At 42.2% G+C, this 11,608-nt stretch overlaps 2 gene segments (V, D, J or C); one reads left to right on the top strand and one right to left on the bottom strand.

Annotated features, from left to right (window-relative positions):
- LOC134468891 (Ig heavy chain V region MC101-like) lies at positions 1-498 on the bottom strand. The segment is given in 2 exon segments: positions 1-308; positions 416-498. Coding segments are annotated over 2 exon segments (351 nt in total).
- Positions 499-6,462: 5,964 nt separating this feature from the next.
- On the top strand, positions 6,463-6,953 carry LOC134468884 (Ig heavy chain V region 5A-like). The segment is given in 2 exon segments: positions 6,463-6,538; positions 6,646-6,953. Coding segments are annotated over 2 exon segments (351 nt in total).
- Positions 6,954-11,608: the final 4,655 nt, after the last annotated feature.

Below are 11,608 nucleotides of genomic sequence, written 5' to 3'. Positions count from 1 at the left end.
TCACTGTGAGTAGCGAGCACAGTAATAGACAGCTGTGTCTTCAGGCTGCATGTTTTGTCCTTGCAGGGTGATGGTGTTACTGGAGGTGTCTCTGGAGACACTGAACTTGCTCTTCAGTGACTCTTTGTGGTCTGTGCTACCACCACTCCAGATAGCGTTGATCCACTCCAGGCCTTTCCCTGATGGCTGTCGAATCCAAGCTGTGCCATAGCTAGTAACTGAATAGGAGACTTTACAGCTGATGGTCAGTGTTTGTCCTGGCTGGAGAGTCACTGAAGCTGGCTGAGTGAGCGTCTCTGAATGGACACCTGTGGAAAACACACCTGTTACTGTCATGGCAGCTCTAACACATGAGCCAGTGCAGACACACAGTCTGGAGTGTTGAGTGCAAATCCACTCCAACAGAGACACTTACTGGAAGTAGCAGCCAGCAACAGCAGCAGAGCTGACAGGGACATGATGGTTAGTTAGTGTGGAAGATGATGATCTGGCATCAACTGCTGCTCTGCTCTTCACTCTGGACACACAAGTTATACACTCACAGCACTCTTCAAATAGGAAGTGAAACTGGCTAAATGTACGTCATATAAGAGTTATTGTCAGCCAACTGCATGTGGGGATTTTATCTTTTTTTAAATTGGTTTGCTGTGTTTAGTTTGCTGTGTTTTAATATAGTGTGTTTTAGTGTTTGCTGTGTTTTTATATTGCATGTTTTAGAACTAGTTATTTATTTGGATTGCTGGCTTGCTGTGTTTTCACTTTGTGCACTAACTGGCTACTCAATAATGACTGTCTTAATTGCTTTGATGGGACACCTGACAAACATTATTACCCAGCCAATCGGTGCATTGGAATGGTGATGGGGAGGGGTATAAAGAGGCATGTTTTTAGAGGCTCCTGGCATTTGGTGGGGGGGATCGGACTGGAGGCAGCAGCAGACCTGAAGAGCAGAGACGGCGCTGGTCGAACGAACGAACGAACGAACGAACAACCGAACTGGACCGGACCGGACCGGACCGACGCCCGCAACCTAAGGAACGTGAGCAAACCTTCTTGTGTGCACTCCTCTCACCTCATGTCTGAGCTGTCTTGATCCCCCTGCCGAATAGCCCGAAACATGTTGGCTGTAGAACGTGTCCTGGAGGACCCAAAGTGGATTGGAGCCGAACCACGCTTCCAACCACAAGTTGAGTAAAATTCCTGACTGTAGCCTGCTCATTATTCTGGTGCTTGGTTGCATGCCATACAGAGACTGACACTTGTTCTTTGTTGCCGAGGTGTGATGGACCTGGAGTAGGCCACAGATGTCACCGGGGACCCCCCTCGGCCACCTGAACCCTGAATGAGACTTCACCCAACACAGCTTGGGCTGGGACTGGACATTGACTGGCCCCTGTGGCCAATGATCAAGGGGCAAGGACCACCTGGACCCTTAGGACTCTGCAGTGCTGCTTTTAGAGGACATTTAGTTTTAACATAAGAGATAATAAAAGAATATATATTTTTAACACTTGTGTCTGTCTTCTGTGTACTGGGCATTTTGAACCTTATTTTTAATTTTTTAACTAGGGACAAACCCCTGACATTTTATGGCGTAGTCGGCAGGATGCCCAGTGACACAGAAGACCGTTTTAGTCTGAGATCAGTAGATGGAACAGTTGATGAATTGAGTACCCCAGCCTCACCTTCATATGCCTTGGTTTAACAGTACTTCATGGCTTCCGGAATGCAGTGGACAGCAGCATTGATTCGGGGAACAGCGTGCCCAGGTACAAGCTCTGGTGTGTGCACAATCGCTCTGTGCAGAACGGCAAGTGGACATTATTCATTGTCTTTGTTGGAGAAATCCGGCACGAAGTTGAGCTGTTGGAGCCAAGGCTGTAATACAGGGGACAAGATTGTGACCGCGGTCAATGACCGCAAAGAGAGACAACTCTCACCACCCAAGAGTGTGCTACATTCAAGTGCTGCCCAGGCCCAGATGTGACGGTGGGAGCATCCATGCTCTGACTCAAGATGGCAGCGACCGACTCGACCCGGAGGCCACAATTGAGGAAGGTGAGCTACTGTTGTCCTGGGTTTAAAGCCTATCTCTGTGGAAAGAAGTACAGCGCCACTTTTGACTGCCATGATGGAGGAAGTGACAAGAGAGCCATGCCATGGAGGAAGAACCGGACATGGCAACAAGGAAGCTCTGACCAGTGCCGTAAAGGAACACTCAACTCGCATTGCACTGTTGCTGGACAGGAGGTTGGAGACTGCCAGTAAGTCCTGGGGAAAGACGGACGGACGGATGGATGAATGGAGGGAGGAGATGCGCCACCAGTTGAAAACGGAAGTAGCGATCCAAGTACAAGCCCTGGGTACAGAGGTAACGAACATTTGCAGAGACCTGTCCCGCTAGGCCCAAGGAGAACCTACTGGCCACTGACCTCTGCCCTGAGTGCACTACAGAGACCCAGTATGGAAGGCCTGTCCACCTGGATGGATGACCCTGAGCGAAGACCTCCGGTGGGCATTGTACCTGGGTCTTTCGATTTCCCAATCCCTCCTGCCGCTCAAGGTAATGGCTTGGTTGTACCGATGGCACTTAAAAAAAAACCCTATTTCAGGTAATGGACCATCTTTTAGTCCTTCATAGTCGGGACGACTATGTTTAAAGCTGGGGGGTAAATGTCAGCCAACTGCATGTGGGGATTTTATCTTTTTTTAAATTGGTTTGCTGTGTTTAGTTTGCTGTGTTTTAATATAGTGTGTTTTAGTGTTTGCTGTGTTTTTTATATTGCATGTTTTAGGACTAGTTATTTATTTGGATTGCTGGCTTGCTGTGTTTTCACTTTGTGCACTAACTGGCTACTTAATAATTACTGTTTTAATTGCTTTGATGGGACACCTGACAAACATTTTTACCCGGCCAATCGGTGCATTGGAATGGTGATGGGGAGGGGTATAAAGAGGCATGTTTTTAGAGGCTCCTGGCATTTGGCGGGGGGATCGGACTGGAGGCAGCAGCAGACCCGAAGAGCAGAGACGGCGCTGGTCGAACGAACGAGCGAACGAACAAACGAACCGAACCGAACCGGACCGACACCCGCCCGCAACCTAAGGAACGTGAGCAAACCTTTTTGTGTGTACTCCTCTCACCGCATGTCTGAGCTGTCTTGATCCCCCTGCCGAATAGCCCGAGCATGTTGGCTGGAGAACGCGTCCTGGAGGACCCGAAGTGGATTGGAGCCAAACCACGCTTCCAACCACAAGTTGAGTAAAAGTCCTGACTGTAGCTGCTCACTATTCTGTTGCTTGGTTGCATGCCATACAGAGACTGACACTTGTTCTTTGTTGCCGAGGTGTGATGGACCTGGAGTAGGCCACAGATGTCACCGGGGACCCCCCTCGGCCACCTGAACCCTGAATGAGACTTCACCCAACACAGCTTGGGCTGGGACTGGACATTGACTGGCCCCTGTGGCCAATGATCAAGGGGCAAGGACCACCTGGACCCTTAGGACTCTGCAGTGCTGCTTTTAGAGGACATTTAGTTTTAACATAAGAGATAATAAAAGAATATATATTTTTAACCCTTGTGCCTGTCTTCTGTGTACTGGGCATTTTGAACCTTATTTTTAATGGTTTTTAACAAGGGACAAACCCCTGACATTATAGGCTACGTAAGCAGCCATATGCAAATCACAAGGCCTCAACTATTGTGTGCATTTTGTTGATAATTGACAAGTTTTGACAATCTGTGCATGTGTTAACCCTCCTGTTATCCTTGGGGTCTATTTGACCCCTTTCAATGTTTAATGCTGAAAAATACATGATGTACATAATTCTTTTGCTTCATATTTGATGACTTTTCCTAAATATATGGGGTCAATGTGAAAAAAGTGAAATTTCCACAAAAATGTTTTCCCTAAGTGCTGTACACGTTTTGGTTACATCTGTGTCCCTTGGGATCAATTTGACCCCAAATTATTTTAAGTGTATTAAACATAAATGGAACATCCATATTTTCCTAATACATGTTCCAATCTGTCTAGATTATGTCAAATACATGAACATAAGTTATTTAGAACAGAACATTTTGCTTTATTTAGGGCTCTGATAACTAACAATATGTATGATGTGGACGAGGGCCAAAACTAATGCAAAGCAACTTTTGGGCAGTTGTTGCACATTTTCGCCTAGTCATGGATTAGTTCTTTTGGTGTGTGGGCTGTGTGTGGGGGTGCTAGGACTTATCTAAAGGGCTTTTTATGTCCCCAACAGAGCAACAGTAAATATCTGAGGCATAAACCGGTGCAAAAGTTTTTGCTTCTACTGATTTTGTAGACATTTAAATGGCTGGGGTCAAAATGACCCCAAGGATCACGGATGTAACCTAAATCTGAGGATAACAGGAGGGTTAATATCTTGCTCTAAACAACATCATGCGTCTTTTTAATGTCTTTTTAATGTCTACAATTTGTGAGTTTGGTAAGGATTGCTAAAGAGAGTTTGATTTTAACATCAATATTTTAAAGATGATGAATAATAAAAAAATAAAGTTGTGTTTTCAGATGCATGGACTGTGTATAATAAATGATTGCATGTTTGCCATCAATAAGGTAAGTTGATGACACTGAATTATAGTTTTAGATAAAGCTAATCGAAATCAAAGTATCGAAATTATGTACATTAAAAAATAAAAAGCACCCAGGCCAGCCCTACCAGTCTGATAAATCATGTGACTATACTGCCCCTGAGTGGTTACAAGTGGCATGGGCTATATGAGTTGAGATAATACTGGCTTCAAGACCATCAGCAGATGGCTATGTGATGCCAGTATGACTTGTAAACACACCAGTATCCGGTACCAGCTAACACAAGTTTAGTGTTTACCGGTACATTCACCACACGTAGATAGAGGATAATACACTTTGGTAGGCTATTGTGTTTTCCTTTCTTTCTTGGATTCCTTGTTCCACGAGGCCATTTAAAACAATAGTAGATAAAAGAAATTTCATGATCATGCTTGGAAGTAGCCACCAGCAACAGCAGCAGAGCTGACAGGGACATGATGGTTAGTTAGTGTGGAAGATGATGATCTAGCATCAACTGCTCTATCTCTCAATCTGTACACACAAGTTATACACTCCACATCTTGCTCCTTGTATAATGATAGGCCTATAATTTGTGAGTTTGGTAAGGATTGTTGAAGAGAGTGTAAGTTTAACATCCATATTTTAAAGATGATGAATTTAAAAAATAAAAGTTGTGTTTTGAGATATGGACTGTGTGTATTAAATGATTGTGTGTTTGCCATCAATAAGTTATATTAATGAAACTGAAATTATAGTCTTTGCATGTCCATCCTAAATAGTACCATAATAGAAACCAAGGTAGGGGCCTATCAAAATGATGTAGCCCATCGAAAAAGCAAAAGAGTGATACCCAGCCCATATATGTCTGTTAAATCCTGTGACTGTACTGCCCCTGTGTGGTTTACTGTGTCCATGACCCTGGGCTAAGAGTTGACATACAGCTCCAGGCCACTTTATTAGAATAGCATGAAAAAGTTGATTTATTTCCATAATTCCATCAATAATGTTAAACTGTCATGGATTATAGATTCATGGCCCAGTTTTTTTAACTATTCCAATCATTGAATTGTTTATTTTTATATATTTTGGCCTTCCAGCTCAAAAAACCCATGAAATGGGTAATTCGCATTATTAGGATATTGTAATAAAATCACAATTTTCTTCATCAAAATTTGCTTCACATCAGTGCATATCAAATCAGTTGAAATTTGGTACTTTCTACATGCAATATTCAATACTTGGTTAGGACTGATTTGATGTGCACTGGGTTGGGTTTTTTGAGCTGGAAGACCAAAATATGTAAAAAATAAACAATTTAATGGTTGGAATAGTTAAAAACTGGGCCATGAATCTATAATCCATGCTATTCTAATAAAGTGGCCTGGAGCTGTAATAGCGGCCTCAAGACCATCAGCAGATGGCTCCTCCTCAGTGTAACAGCATCAGTCCATCAGTAGTAATATCTCCCACTTCAACAGACTATGTGCAGTTATATTTGAACTGTCATGACAGGAATGAGGGTACAATTCAAGTCCATTTTTGAATGAATATTGAGTTTGATCTGTGACTTGGCCCCTGATTTTGATTTTGTCCCACCGTGAATATGAGTTTGACACCCCTGTGTCAAGATAGTTACATTAAATTAATAAAACATCCACTATATGGCCATGTACGATGCAGTTCACACTGAATAAAAAGAGAAACATGCTGCAGCTATGCAAGAAGGTCGCTGGTGTATTATTGACGGTCTCACTTCTAATACTCCTAACCCCATGTAAATATCTGCATGTAAATTCAGCCAGTTTCACTTCCTGTTTGAAGAGAGCTGTGGAATGTATAACTTGTGTGTCCAGAGTGAAGAGCAGAGCAGCAGTTGATGCCAGATCCTCATCTTCCACACTAACTAACCATCATGTCCCTGTCAGCTCTGCTGCTGTTGCTGGCTGCTACTTCCAGTAAGTGTCTCTGTTGGAGTGGATTTGCACTCAATACTCCAGACTGTGTGTCTGCACTGGCTCATGTGTTAGAGCTGCCATGACAGTAACAAGTGTGTTTTCCACAGGTGTCCATTCAGAGACGCTCACTCAGCCAGCTTCAGTGACTCTCCAGCCAGGACAAACACTGACCATCAATTGCAAAGTCTCCTATTCAGTTACTAGCTATGGCACAGGTTGGATTCGACAGCCATCAGGGAAAGGCCTGGAGTGGGTTAATGTTATTTTCTGGGGTGGTGGCACAGCACACAAAGATTCACTGAAGAGCAAGTTCAGTGTCTCCAGAGACACCTCCAGTAACACCATCACCCTGCAAGGACAAAACATGCAGCCTGAAGACACAGCTGTCTATTACTGCGCTCGAGCCCCACAGTGATACAAAACAGCTTCAGACCCGTACAAAAACGTACCGCACACATTATGTACAGTAACAGACAATGTTACATCTTGAACTAGAAGCACTCAGAGAGCGCAGACCTACGCCAAGGAAGCTGCTTGAAAGTATGTTACACCCTAAATCTTTCTGCCTTTTTTTTGTGGAGTAACCGCAATTCAATTTCAAGTCACTAGGGGTGTCTACACATAGGCCAGCAATGGTGAAGAATCTTTTAAAAAGTCCTGGTTCCGGTTCGTGATCCGGATCACCACCAGAATTTAATCACTTGTTCTTTCGGCCATTATGAACAATTCCACAAGGTTTCGTCCAAATCCGTTGATTAGAAAACATTACCTCCTTGGCGGAGGTAATGATGCAAGCTTATATTTTTCCCACATATTTGAATGTTTTTTTTTTACTAAGCTATTGACTATATTGTGTTTTAAATACAACAGAAACTCAAAAATAAGTTGTATTTCGTCGTGTGAATTTAACATCCATACACTGTATGTTGACTTATGCACACACCAAAACAAATAGCCTACATTTAAAATATCATTAACAGCTATCCAAACAGTTCTTTTGATGATGTTGTGAATTTTGATCATTAATAATCATTTACTTCATAATCAGAAATAATCAAATAAAAACTATAGAAATTCACAAAAGAACAGCTAAATTTACTGTTATAATGCCCTTAACTCATATCCTGCCCTGTACCCGATGATACTATTCCCTTTCTCCTATTAAGCTTCCTCCTGGAGCTTTTTATGATATATTTCTATCAATTTGATAGTAATTTTTCAAAAACCATTGTAAGAATACGTTGGTGGTTTTATTAGTCAATGGACAAACATCTCTCACACTTGATTCTCACATCCATCTCCTTGTCTCCCCCTCCCCCACCATGTCCCTCCCCCTGATGTGAAGATATTAAGCTGTTTGTGGACCTTCAGCTCCTCAGAAGCTCCTGGACTTCTGCAGATCTCAGAAGAGCAGCTCAGCCTCCACCAAGTCACCATGACCACCACCTCTCTACTGATGATGATGCTGCTGGCAGCTACTTGCTGTAAGTCAAAGAGATTCTTAAATGGAGTGTAAAAACAAGTGTTACCGTATTTCAGTAATATTTCACCTACTTCTAATCATCTTTTTTCACAGATGCTCAGGACATTGAGCTCATCCAGCCAAGTAACCTGGTGGTGTCTCCAGGACAATCTGTCTCCATCTCCTGTAGGTTCTCAGGATTCTCCATAAGCAGCTACTGCCTTAGCTGGATTCGCCATTCAGAAGGGAAACCCATGCAGTTTATTGGGACCATTTGTTCTTCTGACAGCCATGTCATAGACTCATTAAAGAGCAAGATCAGCCTCACTGCAGATATCAGCAGCAACACTGTGTTTCTCAAAGGCCAGAATATGCAGCCTGAAGACACAGCTGTCTATTACTGTGCTCGACGGTCCACAGTGATACAAACATGCTGCTTCCCATACAAAAACCTTCCTCGTCTCAAATTGAATTATCTGCCACAGGGAAGTTACAATTTCTAACAACATGGAACAAAGCAAAAATGGTAAAAGACATTGACTGTCAAAGGGAAAAATGTAAGTTGTGTGCAGCTACTGTAGATGTTTAACATGAAAAAGTACAATTCATATAGAATGTGTGTTTAGAAAAAAGTAGAATGAAACAAATAGACTGAGACTATATTTAAAATAATGAGTAGCATATTTAATTAAACCAGTATAATTAAACCAAATCAAAAGCAAATTAGCATATATTTGTCCCCATGTAAAGACATTATAGGGTATTGATTAATGTCTCGAACAAGAGTCATTGTAATTAATCACTAGGCTACACCATTCTTAGTGTGTATGCAGAGCGTACACCATTTTTAGTGTGTATATACGTGTAGAAGTTTGGGTTGTGGGGCTTGTCTCTGACTCTGGCATAGGTGAGAAAAAAAGGTTAAGAAAAAAGGTGAAGAACCACTGCCATAAAGTGTTGATCTACTGGTCAGCAGAGCATGAAGTCCTAAACACAGTGGTTTTCATGGCATACTTGAGATTCAGTATACAAACCAGCAGGGGACAGTGTTTACCATCAAATCAGAAACCCTCTGGTATTACTGAAACGGAAGATGTACCTGTTTCAGTATGAAACAGAACAGAAAAGTGTAATTGCAGAACAGAGATGCTTGTTTCTCCAATTGTGACAATCTTATAGGCTCCTGTAATGTCCATTGGACATGTTTATGTCACAGTTTGTGTCATTTGATACCACAGGAAGACCAATAGGGCATTTCACTGAGTCTCTCTCTAAGATGACACATAGTCATTGCTATCACACATGTTCAACCTCACTTTTTAAATTTTATTTTGAACCAGTGTTCCGCTTTAGCTGTTTTTTTGGCCTGGACTGTAAAATGTTGCGGTCCAGTCCAGTATTTTTTTTTTACTCTAATGAATTCACCTGCATTCTGCATTACCAAACCATGTCATCAAATTACGTACACAAAGCAAAGTTATGAAAAATTTTCAACATCCAAGGTGTTGTCCTTCTGACCTGTCCATGCAGGCTGCTTGCTGTAGGCAAATGAACACCAGTCCTCCTCTTCCTCTTCCTCTTCCTCCTGCTCCTCCTCCCCTTTGTCTTACTGTATATACACCATGTCTCTGTTCTGAATGACAATATCAGGAGCAGTGCAGCGATTCAGGACCAGATCACACCATGATGCTGACACATCTGCTAGGCCTACTGCTAATAGCAGCACACAGTGAGTCCTCAAAGACACAAGATATAACAAGATATGGGGTTCACATTACAAACATTATCTGTCACAAAGTAATGTGATTTCAATTGTTAATAATTATGTTTCCCAGGTGTGAGGAGTGATGTTGTTCTTACTCAGCCGAGCTCCATGGTGACCCAGCCTGGGCAGACTCTACGCCTCTCCTGTAATGTGGCTGGATATTCACTGACTAGTTGTTGTTGCATGGATTGGATAAGGCAGCCTGCAGGGAAACCACTGGAGTGGATATCATCCATTTGCAATGATGGGGACACATATTACAGTGATAAACTGAAAAACAAGTTCAGCATCTCCAGAGACACCTCCAGCAGCACAGTGACTCTACAGGGCCAGAATATGCAGCCTGAGGACACAGCTGTGTATTACTGCGCCCGGCGGTCACAGTGATACAAACATGCTGCTTCCCCATACAAAAACCTCCCTGGTCTCAACTAGACTGTGGTGGAACATGGGGCCCAGGGCCCACTTGGAAAAGAGGCAACTGCCTCAATGTGACTACGATAGTGAAACCCGTCATTTTCTTAAACTGCACTCCCTACACTACCAATTTCTGCAAAAAAATTGCATTCAGACCGTATTTTACGCTTATGGCCCAATTTCATCAACTTCTACTAGACTATAAATGGAACATCCATATTTTCCTAATACATGTTCCAATTGTGTCAAATACATGAACATAAGTTATTTAGAACAGAACATTTTGCTTTATTTAGGGCTCTGATAACTTACAATATGTATGATGTGGACAAGGGCCAAAACTAATTAAAGGCAACTTTTGGGCAGTTGTTGCACATTTTCGCCTATGGATTAGTTTTTTGGGTGTGTGGACTGTGTGTGGGGGTGCTAGGACTTATCTAAAGGGCTTTTTATGTCCCCAACAGAGCAACAGTAAATATCTGAGGCATAAACCGGTGCAAAATGTTTTGCTTCTACTGATTTTGTAGACATTTAAATGGCTGGGGTCAAAATGACCCCAAGGATCACGGATGTAACCTAAATCTGAGGATAACAGGAGGGTTAATATCTTGCTCTAAACAACATCATGCGTCTTGTATAATGAGATAGTCTTTTTAATGTCTACAATTTGTGAGTTTGGTAAGGATCGCTAAAGAGAGTTTGATTTTAACATCAATATTTTAAAGATGATGAATAATAAAAAAATAAAGTTGTGTTTTCAGATGCATGGACTGTGTATTATAAATGATTGCATGTTTGCCATCAATAAGTTAAGTTGATGACACTGAATTATAGTCTTTAGATGAAGCTAATCGAAATCAAAGTATCGAAATTATGTACATTAAAAAATAAAATGCACCCAGCCCTACCATTCTGATAAATCATGTGACTATACTGCCCCTGAGTGGTTACAAGGCATGGGCTATATGAGTTGAGATAATACTGGCTTCAAGACCATCAGCAGATGGCTATGTGATGCCAGTATGACTTGTAAACACACCAGTATCCGGTACCAGCTAACGCAAGTTTAGTGTTTACTGGTACATTCACCACACATGTAGATAGAGGATAATAACCTTAGGTAGGCTATTGTGTTTTCCTTTCTTTCTTGGATTCCTTGTTCCACGAGGCCATTTAAAACAATAGTAGATGAAAGACATTTCATGATCATGCTTGGAAGTAGCAGCCAGCAACAGCAGCAGAGCTGACAGGGACATGATGGTTAGTTAGTGTGGAAGATGATGATCTGGCATCAACTGCTCTATCTCTCAATCTGTACACACAAGTTATACACTCCACAGCTCTCTTCAAACAGGAATTGAAAACGGCTAAATGTACATGCCCATAAGTTATACGTAAGCAGCCACATACAAATTAAAGGGCCTCA

Source organism: Engraulis encrasicolus, chromosome 2, assembly GCF_034702125.1.
Source record: "Engraulis encrasicolus isolate BLACKSEA-1 chromosome 2, IST_EnEncr_1.0, whole genome shotgun sequence".
Classification (NCBI taxonomy): Eukaryota; Metazoa; Chordata; class Actinopteri; order Clupeiformes; family Engraulidae; genus Engraulis; species Engraulis encrasicolus.
Note: the sequence above shows the minus strand (reverse complement) of the source record. Positions and strands in the feature narration are given on the sequence as shown.